Source organism: Drosophila hydei, unplaced genomic scaffold (genome assembly GCF_003285905.1).
Source record: "Drosophila hydei strain 15085-1641.00,03,60 unplaced genomic scaffold, DhydRS2 tig00000271-arrow-arrow-pilon, whole genome shotgun sequence".
Taxonomy (NCBI): Eukaryota; Metazoa; Arthropoda; class Insecta; order Diptera; family Drosophilidae; genus Drosophila; species Drosophila hydei.
The window spans coordinates 359,938-380,279 of NW_022045701.1; the positions used below are offsets into that span (position 1 = coordinate 359,938).

Consider the following 20,342-nt stretch of genomic DNA (forward strand, 5'->3'; position numbering starts at 1 on the left):
CCGCATAAACAACCTCAAAAAATCAAATGGGTTGAGGACCCGTTATTAAACAAAATTTCATAAAAATATTTGTTTAAAAATATTTGCAGGTCAAAACTGTAACATTTGACTTTTTTACTATTTGCCATTGTATTTCTCTTATCGCTAATCAAATTTATGTCTTCAAATTTATAAATAAAAGAGCCAAATATTTCACTAACAAAACAAGACTATGATCATAATCGTGCATAAAGTAGAAAAGATAATACGTGATAATAAAATAAGTGAGAACATTGAACATGTGTTACAGTTTTGCTCATCAGTGTATATACTTAGCTCTTAAGAAAATATTTCAGTTAATAAATAAATAAACTAAGTCTCCCTGAAACAATTAAACCTTTTTGTTATTTTCTTTCCACTCGCAATCGACAACAACTAAATTGTCTTTTAACACCTTGGGAAGCAATCTCATTGCATTGCTTGTAAAATTCTCAAAACCATGCGTGGAATGCCGAGTTGAAATATCAATTCGTGTGGCGGCAAAGGGCTCAGATGTTTAAAAATTCCTGTGGATAATGGACATCGCCTTCGATGACGTAGTCAATCGACTAGGAATATTTTATCTGGCCGGGGACTTTTTGATTGTTCAGATTACTAGATTGCAGACTTCTATATGAACGCACAAAAATGTCTTACCCGATTTTAGCAATGATTATGGGACTTTACTAAGTTTCATTCCATGAATTTATAAAGTTATATTGATTTATAATTGTTGGGCATTGCCAAATGCAAAACTAGTCCCGCTCATGAGATGAGGCGCCTTATAGTAATTTACCCAGAGGCCCGGAGGTGCAGCCTGCAGTAGGCGCTCTGAGTACATAATTAACTTGAAATTATTATTGTAGTCTATTCTGAACGGTCTGTAGTTCTTTAATTAAATTGATTTTTAGCATTAAAGGTCAGTTTGACAGCAACGATAACTGATCTGCATCTGAAATTAAATACATAATTCGTAAAAATGCTGTTCCCTAAATTAATTCCAAATATTTTTTTCCACACAACTCAAATATAAATGAAAATCAAATATTAACAAACTTTCAAGTCAAAGCTGATATTAAACAATAACCATTGATGACCTTCATAGTATCTTTGATCGTAAAACAGTAAGTAGTCAAAAATGTCTGGCCATTTCTAATTATCGGGATCCACTGTTTGCATCGCCGAGTGGTTGCCGAATTGATCAGGACCTATGTGTGACAGGGTGGAATTAAATCAGTTTTGCACAGTAGTTCGATGCGCGTATGATAACGTGGCTACATACAAAAAAATTTTACTTACTCTAGATTTTCTTTGTGTCGTCGAGTACACGGCTAGTCTCAATCGCGAAGAAATTAATTTACTTGTAATGTGGAAGAAAACAGCGCACACATATATTTCAATGTGTATTTGATCTGAACACCATATGTGATATAACGTGTTTTTTAATGTTTTTCACACGTTTACTTACGTTATCGAAATTTTCATACAGATACCTAGTGTTTTTAATATTATATCACCGTTGTTAATTATGTGTTATTCTAATAATATATATATATAACTAATGTATTAGATTATGAAGTATGACATGTTTGCGCTGTTAATTTAAAAACTTAGGTAATAATAAAGATATTGACCATATTTATAAATAATTTTAGCTCAGTAAACGACATTACGGATGTCGAACTTGTCTTTACCGTTCGTGGTGGCTCTTTTACGGTAAAATCATAATACTTTACTGTAGTTCAGGCCATTAATATATGACTAAATTCACGAAAATTTGCAGATGGAAATAATATTTTACTATTATATACATATATTAAATTATACAATATTTAAATATATATATATATTCTACATATATGTATATAAGAGTAAAACAGAAACAAATATGTACAATATATATATATATATATATATATAAATATATATATATATATATACAATAAAATTATAAATATATTTTCTTATATGAGTATTTATTTTATTTGTATATCATTGTATTATTAATTGATATTTGTTCTTTAAAAAAATTGTATTTGCTTTGGATTCTTTGTTGTGCTGTGTTTGCTTATAAAAAAGGTAAGCCCGACCTTTTGAAAAATGTATTTATTAATGGTTTGAAAAGAAACAGCATAAATTCACATTACATCGTATCTCTGATTCTGCTTAAAATGTATAATATAATGATTTTTATTGTTAAGCTTAAAATTTATTTTTAACTGCCCTACGTAAACATATCTGTATTTACAAAAAAAAATCATCATACATGTATTAATAATGTTTGCGGCATTCAATAGTTTGACGTTTTACATTGACAATACCACTTTTGAAATTTAATTCGATAAATATAGACATTAATCCAATATGTTACCGTAATATAATATATAGAATAGAAACACAAAATATTCCCATTATATTATGGAAGTAATTAAATAGTTCATAGGAAAATATATATACAGACTAAATATGTTATATACGTGGAACAAATGATTGGCCACTTAAGTTTTATTATTATGACATTTAGGAAGTTTAAGAATTGAACAAAATATTTCAAAAAATAATATATATATACAAATCAATGCATACATTTGCATAAATACATATATTAAAATTTCTTTTTATATGAATATATCGTCCTAATGACAGCCCATTTTAAAGTTACGGCAGGTTTTCTTAATAGTAAAATATCGGTTTATGGTTGTAAGTAATAACGAAATAGCTACACATGATAAAATGTTTAAAAATATGTCCATTGGTCAATCACATACTGGGCCCGCAATGGAGATTTTTCCTGTACTGTCTTGCCAGTCAAACGTAACAACGTTACTCCGTTGCAAGCAGTGAAAAATTCTCAAAATGCATCTTACCTTGGACTGATTCATCGTCTAGATCGTCGGTGCTGCAAGAGATCCTTGCTACAAATAGAGACATTTCAGAAATACTTTGAATATCATTTAAAGCTGAACCTTACCTCTAGATCCTTTTGTGGAATTAACACCAACAATACTGTTAATACCACCATTACGACCATAAAGGACATTTTCTAAGTAAGATAATCCGTTATTGTTGACAATATTCAATCCTAAGTATGTTTCTATTTGTTTCCAACGTTGAAGGCGCTCTTGTAATTCGTTAGTTACTTCTCCAAGAGCATTACGTGCTTCAACAATAGAGCGGTCAACATCATCAATGCTCTTTCCGTGCGTTGAAACGAACGCGCCAACCAAGCTTGATCGCTTTTTACGTAACTTTTCACATGCTTCCCGTGCGGATTGAAGTTGCTTTTCCGCAGAAATACGTTTCTTTTGATGATTCTTGCTTTCTAACTCATATGTGTATTGTAGCCATGACTGCAACTGCTGGGGTGGGGTCCAACAATTATCCACCAACTCGTATTCAGCACGAGTTAATTCATTGCGTAACATCTCAATTTCTTTTTTTAATTGCTGTACCTCTAGATCTGAGCTTGACGAACTCGGTGAAGGCACTTCTTTAAGCCGCCTTTCAAGATCCATTTTTTCCGTTGCAACATTTTCCTGCTCCATGCGAGCTAGTTCTAATTCCTAAGTTAACAGATTAAATGTGAAATATCTGGTTATGTTCAGAACAGCAAAGCCGTAAAGTACCTTTTGCATTTCCTGCAGACTTTGTTCTGCCCGTTGTAGTCCTTCCATGTCCTGCGCCATTCGACGCAAGTGTCGCTTAGCATTTTTATTTTGCTGATAAGCATACCAACATCCTATTATAGCACTCAATAAAAGAGTGACAAGAATATAGTCCTTCCAGCGAGTACCCGTTTCTGAAAATAATAATGAAGCGCACTATTAACCAACTATAAAAATAAACGTGCAAACTTTTATTTGCACCTACCTCGAGGCGGTCCAAAGAGAACAACATCCATAGCTTTAAGCGAAATTTTTTGCTTATGTATTGGGTCTTTTATACCCAAAACATTGCTCACGTAATGTAGATTATTTACAGCCAGTCTAAAACAAATCATTTTAACAATATTAAAATAATACTTGAATTTAATTTAAATATATATACACTGACGAGCAAAACTGTAACACATGTTCAATGTTCTCACTTCAACGGTCTGTATTATCTTTTATACTTTATGCATGATTATGATCATAGTCTTGTTTTGTTAGTGAAATATTTGGCTCTTTTATCTATAAATTTGAAGACATTTTATTAGCGATAAGAGAAATACAATGGCAAAGAGTAAAAAAAGTCAAATGTTACAGTTTTGCACTCACAGAGCAAAACCTATTTACTTTTGTTTCAAAGCTTTTTTTTACCATTAAAGCTTATTTGTTTTCGTTTAAATCGCTAATCCTTGATCATTTTAAGTCATTTTGCAAAATAATTATGATGGCTGATGAAAAGAAAAAGGAAATAATCGAATTATTGATAGGGGCGAATCCGTTAGGAAAGTGGCTAATAAATTTGATGTTGGCCACATGACTGTGCAGTGTTAAAAAAAAACAGTTCAGAAAACATTGAAATCAATAAAGGAGGCCGACCGCGACTTTTAAGCCAACGTGACATGCGCCACTTGGCTAACTTAGTTACAGGCAATCGCGACTTTACGCCAATAAAAGCGGCTAGTGTGTTAAATTTAAATGCCAGTGAGTGGACAGTCCGTCGCAGTCTCGGCAGATTGGGGCTTAAGGCCAATGAAAGAAAAAAGAAACCATTTCTAGCTAAAAGGCACATTAGTTTGCGTAGAAACTTTGCTATAATGCACGAAAATTGGGCTCTAGCTGATTGGGATGCCGTAAGTTACAAATACTAAGCTTAAACAATGCTAAAAAAATTTTTTCAAGGTTATTTGGTCAGACGAAACTAAAATTAATTGTTTTAAGTCAGACAGACGATCGTGGTATTGGACTACGAATCCCACAGTCCAATCGGCAAATACAGTGCGGTGCACGGTGGCGGGTCCATAATGGTTTGAGGCTGTATTTGTACAAATGGAGTTGGGCCCTTACTGTTAATCGATGGGATAATGCGTAAGGAGCAATACCTAAAAATTCTGCAAGAAAATTTGGGAGGAGTCATTGGAAACATGGGTCTGGCTGTTGAAAATTGCATATTTCTGCAAGACAATGACCTAAAGCACACATCCTATTTGGTGAAAAATTGGTTATTGAACCAAAAGTTTCAAACTATAAAGCGGCCACCGCAATCTCCAGACATGAATCCCATAGAAAATGTATGGAGTCATCTGAAATCGCAGCTTGCGAAATATGCGGCCCCTCCAAATAGCAGGATGGAGTTTTGAGAGAGAACGAAGGACGTTTGGTACTCGATTCCACCTGAAATGGTGCGACGCTACACGCAAACTATGCCAAACCGTATAAACAACCTCAAAAAATCAAAAGGGCTGTGGACCCGTTATTAAAAAAAATTTAATAAAAATATTTGTTTAAAAATATTTGCAGGTCAAAACTGTAACATTTGACTTTTTTTACTCTTTGCTATTGTATTTCTCTTATTGCTAATCAAATGTCTTCAAATTTATAAATAAAAGAGCCAAATATTTCACTAACAAAACAAGACTATGATCATAATCGTGCATAAAGTAGAAAAGATAATACGTGATAATAAAATAAGTGAGAACATTGAACATGTGTTACAGTTTTGCTCGTCAGTGTATATGTAAATAAGTTAACAACAAATATATTGAATAATCGCATGTCAACTAAACTTCGAAATTAATTTAATAGTGATGTCACAATAAGTATTAAAAAAGTTTCTGCAAAATAAGCCTTTAGATCAGAGTTAGCGTCATAATTACAAATTCAAGACGTTTGAATATCAAGTTTAAAGTTCATGTTGAAGTTATATAAGAAAAAAATATTATTTCACATTACTTCTTGAAGTTTAAGTTTGAATATTAGCCCATTAATATTAAATAAGAGTTTAGGAAATACACCGAATCATTAAACATCATTCACCGGCCGCGCCTTTTCTTTATGCTATGCATATTGAATTTTTTAATAACGTGTAATAATAAAAATATTCATATATATTAATTCATTCAAATATAATAAGCCTAAAAATTCTAAGAATTTTAATTTTTATAAATAGCCCAGTATAATGATAAAAAATAAATAAAAAATTGTACTGGTTATAATATTTGGAGTCTGTTCTATTGCTCTCTACCGCTCTGTTACTTGTTATACCTTGAACCCATTGAAAATGGGAATTCAAAGTTTGTTTTTTTTTTTTTAAAGGATATATATTTACGAAGCCGATCTGTGTCGATCTAGTCTGTTCGAACCCCGAAATTCTCCATTACGTAACACAGAAGTTATTAAACAAAACATTGTTTTATTGTTCTTTACACATTGAGTTTTCAGTATGAGCGCATTGTTTAGGGTACTTTGGTATAAAATACATTCAATTTGTTCAATATACATCTTTTTGTTCGTCGGTGTTATGGACTAAAAGTATATCATCGCTATTGCAGACAGAGAAATTAAAAATTTGGGAAAGCCGAAGACACTCGAATTATTCAAGCAATCAAAATAAAAAAATGAGGAAGGCTAAAGTGAAGTGCAACAGTTTTTTTCTTACCACGATCAAGATCAAGGCCCAATTCAAAACGCTTCCTCTCGTTTACATTACACTTATTCACTATCATTTGTTTTCGCTTGAGTTTTGTCTTATTCGGATTCGCATTCGATTTGATCAATGCATTTAGCATTGTTCATTTGAATTTGTTTCTTTTTTTTTGCCATTTATTTATACAAAATCACAATGATACGAAGATACAAAGATACAATGATACAAAGATACAAAGGATTTTTACTTTTGATTTACAGTAAAAGTAATTTTTAAGGCTATCAGAGAGCCCCACAGCTAAACTTTTTTTCGTTAATTGGATAGGTTTCTTCGGCCTTCGAAGGCGTTCATGAGAGAAATGCGGTATGTATATTGCCTTGGGATACTACGGCACCCATTGCATCATTGGAGCCGTTAATTGGGAATTGAAATTCTTTGTTTGGGTCGGGGTAGTGGAGAGAATTACTTCTTTGAATACTAGTACATTTTTATTTTGTTAAAGGTTTCTACCAATTTCTCATGGTATGAGTTTTTCTGATGATATTTTTTTGGGAAACGCGTCCATCCCCTTCCTTCTGTATTATCCTGTTAACCCTAAAAATGGAGCTTTTAATATTTTAAATTGTCGATAATTAACTATCTCCATCATCGTTATGGTTTGGCTTTGTTTTAATGTCTTTATAGGATATGACAAAGCCGGGGAACTGAATGTAGATGGAACAAAATTTCTGTTTATGTTCATTCAAGATGTCATTAATAACAGGTTGGAATATTGAAAGAATATTCGGAAATCGGAATGGAAGAGTCGTACTCATAGTTTCCATTATTAATAAAGAATATTAAGGATTGGTCCACCTCTTTCTTTACATTCAAAATACGGTAAAGATGAGTTTCTTATTCAAAGCATGTAAGAGTGCTCTATTCGAGACAATTCGATGAGGAGATACCCTGAATCCTGCAAAGAGCTGATACTCCACTCATTATACGTTTCTTTTATACAATATAATACATACACACATACACACACACGCATAAACACAAGCTCTGCTATCATTACCGAAATTTACAAGCTACCCTAAGCTAACCCTAAGTCAATTTTTCGAATTTTTATAGACAATAAGGAATTAAAGTAAGCACGAGTACATATTTCCATAGTACATATTTACGAAATCGCTGCGGCCAGACAGCTCATCATTCCGATCAAGAATATATATACTTTGTAAGATCTGTCGCGGCTCCTTCTGTTTGTTACATAATTTTTAATAAGTATGTGCTTTTTAGCCACGCGAGTTGACAAAATTTTGGTTTGAGTGTATCTGGTCGTAAAGCTGTCATCAGAAAATACGCATTATAATTTGGATAATCTGAACCTGTAGTATCGAAATTCCAACTTGGCATCCAAGTAGTGAAATGACACAAATAGGAGAATTGATGATTCAATTGGCGGCGAAATCAAGTTTTTTATTATATTTTTATACCCTCATTGAAATAGGTAATTTAAAACAAGTAAGAAAGCTCTAGTCGGGGTGCCCCACAAGGAGATATCATGATCCCAGTCCTATTTGCGTTTATTAATATTTTACGTAGTTTGTATAGAGTATTCAAAAAAAAAAAGAAAACAAATAAAAATCGGCATTAAGAGATCAGGATTCGAACCCGGATGTTTTGCGCAACGTGCACCAACTCTACCAGCACCGCCACTTCATAATTAAAAAAAAACTAAATTAAAACAATTAAAAATATTTCATCTCCACCGGTCTCGAATCTGGGCCTAGCTGCATACGAGCGCCGCCTCTACCCACGCAGCCACTGCACCTCTTGCAAGAAGAGTTGAGTAGCAGTTGATAATTCAAGCAGTATTCATTCGCAATTTCGATTCTTGGAATAGAAAAGAATACACGCATTTGAATGTATGTATGCACACGCATAGGAAAAATGCGTGCGCGTGACGCTGCTGACATGTGCTTTTGCAAATTGGCCAAACGGCCAAATAACTTCTGTTTACTTAATAGATTTTAATGAAATATTCAGCATATGATCTACAAATCCTATTGGCTTGGTTGAGATGCAAACGTCGTCACATAATGGCCCTAGTTCCAACTGAACTTAAATGTTAAGAATTTGGGGAAATTTGGAGCCGGGATCCAAAATTCAACAAAAATCAAAATTGCATAAAATATACATAAAACTAAATACAAAATTTGGAGGCTCTAGCTCTTAAGACGTTCGAGATATAATTTATTTACTGCATTTCAATAATGTTTTTATTCGATAACAATTTAATGCGAATAGTTATCGAATATTTTTTAAGTCTCTAGCTCTTATAGATGCTGAGATCCACGCGTTCACACATACGGACAAACAGGCGGACAGGGCTCAATCGACTCGGCTTGTCGTCCTGATCAAGAATATATATACTTCATGGGGTCTGCCATGCCTCCTTCTGCATGTTACATACATTTGCACCATTTTCAATGGGATCAGGGTATAAAAATGTTATTGTTAAAATACATAATGTATGTAACAGGCAGAAGGCGGCATATAGAATATATATGCTTGATAGTCTCAACAATCTGAGTCGATTTAATCCAATCCGTTTCTATGTATGTACGAATGCGTCGATCTCAGGAACTATAAGAGCTAGAGAATTGAATTTGTATCGATAACTCCTCCCATTTTATAGTTATCGATTAAGACCGTCATCGAAAATTGTTATTCAATAATATGTACGTTTGGAATAATAGCTCCAAATTTTTTAAATTGATGTTCCGTTGCAAATATTACCAACATGAGAGAGAAATTTTATTTTACAAAATTTACATATATTCATTTGAACGTGTAGATCAAATGCTGAAATAAAATCCGTTAAGTGACAGAAGTTTTTAAGCAACATATTTGGTCAATTGGCAAAGCGGCGCCAAACGTAAGCATTATTTCCGATATACACTGATCGGCATTAAGTTGGGGTCTCCTTTTTACTCGTTTGTTTTTTCCATTTTCTATTTTCCTATTGCGCGAAATGAATATCTAGCTCAATTGGTAACCACAATTACCAATTTTTTTGCGTATACAAAGAAATTGATCTTTACGAAAAAATTTACAATGTGAAGAAATTTGAGTTTATCTCTAGGGGAAAAATCAATGATTAAAGCTTACATCGATTCTCGACTATATGGACAAAAAAACGCTTAAAAAACAGACAAACATTAAACAACTATTATTTCTTGGAAATGGCTAATTCTGTTGAAAAAAACTACATTCGTGGTAATTGGTGAGACGGAAGGATGTTCCACCCAAAAAAAATTGACGTAAGCTAAGTTCTAAAGTTCTATATCAAAAGCTGGATATCTACAGAAGCTTTAAACAATAATAAGCCCCCACTTAATAAACTTCGGAGCAAATCACACCTAAATTTTGCATAAATGTATATGATTCGGCCTTCCCAGTTGAAGTACTTATTTTGCTCCGATAAAAAATCTTAATTTGGAAGTCCCGAATGGGCTTAATTTTGAGCTCAGTTCGATTGCTTGTATAGCCGGATTAGGGTGTGATGGTGTAAGGAACCACATCTTATAATGGCACCTGTAAATTGTAATTTTTAACTTTGCGTATTATTGCGAAGAGATGTAATTACGTATTAAAAACATTTTTTCTGCAACTCGAAAAGTTGAGAATATAAACTGGCATTTCCAGCATCAAATGCCCCAAATCCTACTCCTAAAACATCGAGATTATTCAATAGCCCTCATACTCTCCCCAGGTAAATATCATCGGGAATGTTTCGGAATGATTGGCCAAAAAGGTCCGGGAAACAATATAAGCCAAAAAGGAAAGTTTTTAAAGGCGTCCAGCAAGCTTAATTCATGATTACATTAATTATATTGCTGATTTATACAATTTGATGTCCAATCCAATTTTCGAAGTGCTTCCGAAAAAAGGCGTGACCGCCATAGACTAATCTGCTCTAAAATATCTTATATTTTAAATATAACAATTTCATTATAAAAGAAAACACAAAAAAAAAATAAAAATTTTCGCTGGTGTCGCTACCCTAATTACCAAATTTGTAGTGTTTTTTTATACTTTTTCCAAATTTAATTTTTATAATATTATGTTACAGCAGCCTATTTGATTTTATTTTAAGACAAACTTATGGAAGTTGATTGGATAAATACTGCAGAGCTATGAAATGATTAATTTGGATACTATTTAACATAAACGAAGCAGCGCCAAGGGTACGCATTTTTTCTATACATACACATACATACATTCAAACGCGTACATCCTTCTTTTTTTGAATAAACGTAATTGCGATTACATTGAGTTAGAATTATCAGCTGCTATTTAATTTACATTTTTTAAATTTAGAGATGAATCGCATCGCTGATTAAATATTTCTTTGAGTCATGATGTTGGGGTCCTTCGTTTCAGGGATTTCCAACTTTCTTACATGTTATTTTTTAATTTTTAAAAATTTTGTTTTTACCACAAAATACGTGTCAGTATCATAAACCCTTGTATGATTGATGTTGATACACTCATGGAAATTCTATTTTTAAAAACTAAATCTGCTTGCAATACCAGCATGAGTAAAATGATATCAGTTAAATGTCGGGTACATTATATTACATTATTAATACTTCTTAAACTATATATAATAATTTTCAACTAATAAATGCCTATCTATGCTAAATCCAAGCAACTAAATACAATTTTATTCCTCGATTTATTTAACCATTTCAGTCAATACATCAGCTACTCTTCTATTTGTGCTTACATATACTCTTTTTATACTCTATTTTTTAAAGTAATGATCGGTAAGCGAACCAATATATTGTGTTATATTACTATAGTCAACTGAAAAGCTTGTATCAAGTTGAGTGCCGACATCCCCATATTTGCTCATCCCATATAGTTCCTACAATCTCTAATTGTGACTTCTGGCATTGCAATATTTAACCCTGTTCACCGTCCTTCTCAATTTCCGTGAATAGGAAAGAACTTATGAAACCTCCGTTGTGCATTTTGAGCTTTAATCTTCTTGATTTCGGCTGTGTCATCTTAGACTAGACATGCGATAATTATGTCGTGGACGTAGACTGCAATGTAGCTAAACGCGTTTTCAATTTACTTAATATAAGGGAATGCTTAGTTGTTGCACTGCCTAAATCCTATGGAATATATTACCTCACCGAGCTTCGATTCAATTTTTATGTAAGTGGCTATAAACCGAAATTTAGTTTTTTATCGAATGCACAGTTACTCGATTTCCCTTGCATGTTATCAATATTCATGCTGTGTATAAAGTGATTATCATTGTATTGTTTTAAGATTTTCTCCTTTGGATTATATCTCTCGCCCTTTATTTTTGCTCAATAGTCGATTGCTTGGTGCCCAATTCCTTTTTTTTTTTTTTTGCATATGTTGCAACTTCCTGCAAGAAGTGCAAGAAGCACTTTACATACTGAAAAAAAATATTTTGGATTTAGGAAAAAAAATATCCTATTATCCAAATTAACGAAAATTTGTTTATGCTAAGCTGTAAAATAAAAGGTATTGAGTTAAATTTTAAAATGGTAACGAAACCAAAAATGTAACTAAAAAATAACTAATTAAAACTACTGTTTTTAAGAGGTCAAGGAACTGTTTACACAAAATACTTTGATATTTCTAATCTTAAAATATAAAAAAAAAATGATGTTAATTTCAAAACTTAACACATGTTGGAAGTGTTCAGGAGCAAGGTTCACATTGAGACTCTGAGTGGTGTAAGAATAACCTTGCCACAATTATAGAAGAGCCAAGACCATACATTGTCTCATCTCATTGTCTTGGTACAATTTTTAAATTAGGCCTATTATTGTTTCTCTTTAAATTCATTAAAATATGTAGGCATTCGTGGAGTACTATACCAATTCGCCGACTCCTCGGCTAGAGATGCACTTTTAAGCAATAGCCGAAAGCTTTCCAAGTTATCCGGTCGGAATGATGTTTCTGCTTTCCAATGCAGATAATACATACTCTCGCTGGACGATTGTTATAGGAGGACATTACTTTTCTTTCGTAAACTGAAAATTACTTTTCTCACTTTTCTTTCGTAAACTGAAAATCTTCATTTTGGCCCCTTTACATTACATTACTTTTCTTTTGTAAACTGAAAATCTGCATTTTGCGCCCACATGTACCCTTTTCTTCACGGTTACCTTCGTTTTCCGCGTATAATCTTGTAAAATCTTGATACAAAAAACTTTTCTATTAGCTCTGTAATAGATTTGACCAACTTGACCAACTTAATCAATGACATCAAAGCCGATTAATTTATTAAGCATTTAAATTTTACAACCAAATTAAAAGAAATACAAAAATAAATATGAATTAAAAGTGGCAACAAGAAAACATAAGACAATAAATATTATTAAACCGTTTAGCATTACAAAAATTTCGTTAGTTATAATAAAAGGAAATTAGTTTGCAACCAAAATCAAAAATTGTATTCGCTTTCTTTAGTGTGTAAAGAGTTTTTAGACAAACTATACATATATTTTTGTAAATATGCTTAGATACAAACTATGACGAATTCAAGCCTGTAAAAAAGTCGTGGTTGATATTATCAACCAAGAAAATTTATTTTTTAAGTCCTTCAATAAATAATTGTTAGCGGCAACGAAGCTGGTGATATATATATATCCTTCTGCTCGTTACATACATTTTAAAAAAACCACTACATTTATGGGATTCAGAGTACTAAAAAACAATTTAAAAAAGAGTTTTCTAGATGAGACTACTCGCAGGAGAATACCTTAAACTCCGCGATGAGGTGATATTTCGATCATACATACGTACATACGCTCTGCTGGGGAAATTAATTGCTGAATAACTTTTCTTGTAGATGACGAAGAATAAGTCTCCAGAATATCAAGTATATTGCGAATTTTGGGAAAGGAGGGGTGATGTTCAAAATCAAAATAAAAAATTTTTTATTACTGTTTTATATTGTTATACAGTAGGGAGCAAAGGTGTTTCCATTGTTGACACTTTCAACTTTGTGAGTCGATAATTTCCAAACGAATGAAGCAAATCAAAAAAACTTTTTTTTCCAATAATATGTATTTAATTCTTAACAAATTGCCGTATATAACAAAAACAGATAATAATCAGTAAAATATTCAAAGAAAACTGAAACAAAACGCATGTGTACAATTTTGCACCTTCCGATATTCTTACTTTGGTTTGATTTCTTAATTTTCTTATCGGCAATAGACATTCAGTTTTACCCTTATATGTTATATTTTTGCATTCTACACCTTTATGATCCAGATCCACGTGTTTCTTATTATTTGAAGTAGATTTGTTAATTTTAGCAATAAGTCTACAAAGTACCACGAAAAAATGAAGAAGCGTTCGTCAGATGTCGAAAATAGTATTATTAGCCTAACTGAAAGTGGCTGTTCGACTCGTAGTACTTCAGATCAGCTTAATATTTTTCATTCAGCGGTGTCCGAGGTCCAGAAAAGACGCAATGGTGCATCCAAAAACACTATTAAAGGCCGCAAACGACTCTTAAAGAACTCTGACGCCAGACTGATAAGTTCCTAACACCGTAGAAGGCATCTATGGACATAGGAAAAGACGTGAGTCGGCGGGTGGCTAAAAGAGCACTAGCTAAGGTTGGATATTTGGCAAGTGTGAAAAAAAATAAACCAGCTCTATCCGAGAAGAATGTCAAGGCTCGATTGAAACACGGGAACACGGGAACGGGAACACAAGAATTGGACTGTAGATGATTGGAAACGTGTCATCTGGTCGGATGAATCCAAGTTCAACTGTTTTCAATCAGATGGCAAGCAATACTATTGGCACAGGCCCGGGGACAAGCTTCAAAAACACCTTGTGAAGCTAACTGTTAAGCATGGACGAGGCAATGGGGATGCTTTACTTGGTGGCTTATTGGACCATTGCATAAAATTGATGGTATAATGTTAAAAGAAGACTATCTCAATATTTTGAAAACCTGTCTACCCAATTTTCTGGACAAGTGTGCATATCCCGTAAAGGAAATCATTTTTCAACAAGATGGGGATCCAAAGCACACTGCCAAAATTGTCCGCGAATGGTTACAAAACCAAGATTTTATGCTGATGGAGGGGCCAGCTCAAAGTCCCGAACTTAATCCGATTGAGAACCTGTGGTCAATCGTGAAGCGACGGCTCGGGCAATATCAATCTATGCCATCCAACCTAGACGATCTTTGGAAGCGTGTAGAACTAAAGTGGAACCGAGATCCAAAGGAAACCGTAGAAAAGTTGGTCGAGAGTATGCCAAACTGAATAAAAAATGTAATAGCTAATAAGGGCCTGTGGACAAAATATTGATTTAGAATCATATTAAATTTTTTTCACTGAAGGTGCAAAATTGTACACATGCGTTTTGTTTCAGTTTTCTTTGTTTGAATATTTTACTGATTATTTTTTGTTTTTTTATATACGGCAATTTGTTAAAAATTAAATACATATTATTGGAAAAAAAAGTTTTTTTGATTTGCTTCATTCGTTTGGAAATTATCGACTCACAAAGTTGAAAGTGTCAACTATGGAAACACTTTTGCTCCCTACTGTATATAAACTACATTAGAAAATAAGCAAGTTAAATGATTGAGATTTATCGATAAAAAAGAAGTTGGAAGAGTTACGGATAAAAAATTATAAATTCTTTCTGCGTATGGTACAAACGCGTATGCATTTAAAATTTTAAGTCCCTAGCTTTTGTTATGCACGAGATCGCTGCGTCCATACAGACAGTCGGGCATGGCTAAATTTTCATTTTCAAGTAGTTCAGGGTATAAAGATGATAAATAAAAGTACCAAATAAAGTGTGAGTCAAGAAAAACCGAGTGGAAAAAAAATCAGCACTAATCGCAAAATATATGCACTCAGTGCACCATACCTATGTACATCACACAATAGATAAGATTGACCCTTGGTGCACTTGATTTGCATTTTTTCTCCTTTGTTATTTGATACATTATTTTTGTATTGACATATAAACATTAATTTCTCACTTAGCATAGGTTACAGCCTGTACTTTCACCATTTCTTCGCTGGATATATTGTTAAATTAAGCTTTATTTATACATAAGATATTATTTGTTTTTGTGTATTGTCAGTCGTTCAACATTAGTACGGGCAATCTATATACATATATATAAAAAATGCTATAAAACCATCTTTAAAGTCCTTTTTTCTTTTTTAACTTCTTTCCACTAATATTCGAAGTCAATTATGAGAGGTGCATGACCTAATTTCGGCGTGGCTTCAAACCTTTTCGTACTGCGCATGTTTCACATACCAGAATAAAAAACTAAAAAAAGCTCGTTTGGTTTCTTCGCTTTCAGATATCAGACAATTTAAGTAAGATGGCGAAGCTCAAGATTTACAATATAAATATTTTTGAGTGTACTCCCTCCTGCTGATGTTCACAGAAAGAACTTACACTGGGAAAGAAATTTGTTTTTCGGTAGATAAGGAATCATCAAACATTAATATTGCACATTGGCTACTTTTGAAAACCTCTTTTGAATGTTAAATCCATTCACGGTTAAATTAAGCTTTTTGGATCGGAGTTTGTTATATTACTATATGAAGACAAAAGGTTAATGCTCGAGTCGGTCTTGCTAATCAAAAAATCAAATTGATGACCACTTTAACGAAAATATAAATTGCAACGTCGTAAGCGCCATTAATTGTGACTTGCATGTGCTCACCACATAGTCAAGGACTCCCCCTGCTCAACCTTCTGGCACTTTAAAAATTTGCAAGTCGTCGTCAATAAAGACGAACCAACGGAGCTCATAGGCGAACACACGAAAATGGTTTTGAAAGATTACTTTACCCAAAAGTAACCAAAAAGCCAATACAATAGATACCCGATGAAATAGGAGATTGCTGAAACATAAATTTTGTTCACTTCGGAGAAATACTACACCTCGACATATTTTCCACAGATATTGTGATGATGAGAGATTTGTTAATTCGAATACAATAAAAGTGCTTAATAGAAAAAGATGTTCAGGTACTTAATGTTAGACAAGTAAAACACGATCATAATGCAATAAAACAGGTATATTTCTTCGTTGCAAACAAACCCATCCCTGAAATAATTCAAAACATATCAGCTAAATTTCTGGTTGAAATTAAATAACCAAGATTGGGAAATAAAACAACGCCTCTCTACGAAGGCTAAGTAAGTCAGCCTGATATAGAGCACCATTGGCTCACAAAAGAGATACGTGAGATGCATTCGTGATCGATAAAAAAATTTCAAAGGACAACCCTCAGAGTACACACCCGTCCGGCCTAATAGTAGACAGAGTATTATTCCTAACGATCAGAGCTCTTGCTCGTTCAAATTTGAACTCATTGAAACTTTTCATCAAATATTTCGGCTAAATTATAACCATTTTTAAAAAGGGCGGAGCTTCTTGTTTTTTTTTTTATGAAATTGAGGTGTTGGTTTGAGTCTTGATGACCTAATGCCGGATATTCTTTTGCCTTTTTTAATACTCGATTCAAGCTATGGAATATATTAAAAACGCATATAGAACCGATTTCTAGTCGGACACCCCGACTAGAGCTATCGTTATTTTTGTTTTTTAATAAGTTTGTTTGTTGCAGCTTTATCTCAGCGAGTTTACTCTCGAAACCTTATCTAGTAAGTGGCTCATACGCTAGTATGAACATGTTAAATTCTAGACTTAATTGATTCTCCAACTGTGTAGAAAATGTAATCTCTTTAACTCTCGTCTGATATCGATTGCAAAATTATCTTCAAGATGGTATTTGGAGTTGTTATTTTCGCTGTAGAAATGAAATATGAATGAAGTTACAAGTCTTACCCCATCAATGGAAAAAGGTAAGCAAGAACGCTTCGAGTTTACATAAGAACAAAATTACTTGGAGACACGAACAATCTGTCTTTTACAACGCGTAAGGTAATTCTCATAGCAAGATAATTTAAAAGATTGAAATTTGACTTGGTTATGGAATTAACTCAGATTTTTAAAATTATTATGTTATGGAGGAAGCGTAAAATTAACAAAATCTGTAAAAGTCGAGGGAGATACTATTGAATTGAATTATTTTTAAAAATTGAACACTCAACACACTTAGTTTATTTTACCAAGCATTTTGAAAAATTCAGTAATAAACCATCATTACTGATATGAACTTGATTTCACACAACCAACTGTCAAATTTTGGTAGTAGCTATTGCCCGCCTATTCGGACATAATTTCTTACATGTCATATTAGCAATTTGTATCAAACACACAAAAGAAGCAAAACAACATAATACAAAATGAAAACGAGGTAATTTGTTGAGAAAGAGAAAGACAAGACCAAAAGCACGCAGCGAGAGAATTTCGTAAAAAAAACGAAATTTGTTTCGAAAGAACAGAAACATGTATAAATGTGACTAAACATTTATACTAATAAGTAACAACTGAATATATAAAAAACAAAATATATAAAATATGTAAGAAAGCTTTGTCTACGCAACGCGCATCAATTCTACCAACACCGCCACTTCATTATTAACAAATAAAAAACAAAAACAAAAAAAACTTCCGCCTGGTTCAAACTCAGAGGTTGTCGTCTACAACGCCACCGCACTGCATATGCAAGAAATTGCAAATCTCAACTTAAGTAGCAGGTGATAATTAATTCACAATTCTATAGCAATTATGATTTTTGGAATAGAAAAGTATACACACATTTGAATGTATATGGCGATTGGCGCTACTTGCCATGTGATTTTGCAAATTGGCCAATCGTTAAGTTTAATAACTTCTGTTTTACTTAATTGTTATGACATTTGGAGCATATGATCTACATATTCTATTGGAGTAATAATTGTCAGCTTAGTAAATTTAGAGACTGTATCCAAAATAAAACAAAAGTCAAATTTATAGAAAAAATACATAAGGCTCAATAAAAAATGTTGATGCTCTAATTCTTGAGCCGAACGAGATATAATTTAATAACTACATTTCGATAAGTGTTTAATCGATAACAATAATACGGGAATAGCTATCGATCATTTGTTATGCGCGTGCTATAATCTATAGCTCCTATAGATGGTGAAATCGGCGCGTTCCCACATACGGGCAGACAGAAAGAGCTCAATCGACTTGGCCTACCAATATATATACCAATATATATTTTTTGGGGAGTGCCACGCCCTTTCTGCCTGTTACAAACATTTGCATAAAACCATTATACGTCCCCAAAAGGGCATACATTTCTTTGGTAAATCAATATAGGTCAACATTGACTCAATAATCGAATTGAAGTTTCTGCACTGAAAATTTTCTTTTAGCTTGCTACTTGCTGTACTGTATCTATAAGCGTAGATAATTGATCTTTATCTTTTCAAATACGTACGTAGTCACGAGTACCTACATATCCTGAATTTCAAGTCTATAGTAGTATAATAGAAAGTATTCAAACTATATAGTCCTTGTGTGCTTGCACGTACACCACCAAATGGATACACATACATATGAGCTGCAAGTACTTTTGAATTCGTTAATAAAGCTAGATATAAACTTTGATAGAGTCCATATATGTTTGAAGGAATCGGATTTATATTCCATTTCTAGTAAGCTACTAGCCAAATTCGAGTCGGCGTTAATAAAGTTGGAAACTATCCTTTAACGCGAAATTGGCAAAGCTTTATTCAAATCAAGCCCAAGTAATTCGCATCCCATTGCCGTTACGTAAAACCGATCGGAATATAAACTGACTAATAAACACATCGATCTCTATTCCATCGAGATGATTCCATTGCGTTCCTGTTTAAGATGTGTTACTGTGGAGTCTATCAGCTCGTGCGAGATAAAAAATTATTGTTGCGTTTGACACTATATATAATAAATGTTTTATTTTACAGGTCTACATGAGAAATCGTTATTTGGGTTGGAGAAAGCTGATACATCTTTATGCTGGCTAATTCAGTTGATTGATAGCTATACTTCTCAAAGTCGTGCAATGGATTCTCTAGTATCGAAAGAAAACAATTTTTCCTTTATACAAACAGTACTCCAGAAATTCAACAATGAATTACCATCTACTAATGACAATTTGAGCAATATTATTAAAGATGATATAGAATGATGGAATATGAAGATCAAGCCATGCAACGACAAGATAATGATGTTTGTCGGTCAGGGAAGAACGCAAATAAGCATCAAAGAAAATCATTTGTTGCTTTCACGTCCCCATGCGTTTTTCTGCGAAGACACAGGTCACATGATCTTCCAATTTAATCGGGTTAAGCAAGTGTTGCTCATATTTATCAAAAAACCGAGCTGAAAATATTGCCCCCTGTCGTGCACTCATGGACTCAACTGGACATCTCAACTACACTTCGTTACCAGTTGGTTAGCAAATTAACTTTACATTCGAAAAGCCAAATCACTGCCCATAGTTTATGGCATTGATAATACTTCTCAAAAGGCTACGGAATCTTTATATATGATTTTAGATCATTTAATCACAAGTAACACTGCAATCGTCCGTCGCCCAGCTGATAAGTTAAAATAAACTTGGGATCTCAGTTACTTTAAACTGTTTTGTGTCGCACTTTAAGTTGGTACCTATATTACCAGTTCTGCAGAAAATACAGACGTGCAGGCCAAGCAGGGACTCGATAATCGAGAGCGCAAGCTCGTTCGACATCAAACTCTTAACCTGAAA

At 33.2% G+C, this 20,342-nt stretch overlaps 1 protein-coding gene across 1 annotated transcript in view; it reads right to left on the reverse strand.

The window, feature by feature from the left end:
* Window positions 1–2,822: 2,822 nt before the first annotated feature.
* Window positions 2,823–20,342, reverse strand: part of LOC111597164 (stromal interaction molecule homolog) — a 135,006-nt gene continuing 117,486 nt past the window's right edge. Inside the window, exons 4-7 of the mRNA XM_030223747.1 lie at window positions 3,889–4,004; window positions 3,645–3,817; window positions 2,990–3,581; window positions 2,823–2,933 (exon numbers count right to left, since the gene is read on the reverse strand). Coding sequence (XP_030079607.1) covers window positions 2,842–2,933; window positions 2,990–3,581; window positions 3,645–3,817; window positions 3,889–4,004 — 973 coding nt within the window. The 3' untranslated portion in view covers window positions 2,823–2,841. The remainder of the gene's footprint in view (window positions 2,934–2,989; window positions 3,582–3,644; window positions 3,818–3,888; window positions 4,005–20,342) is intronic.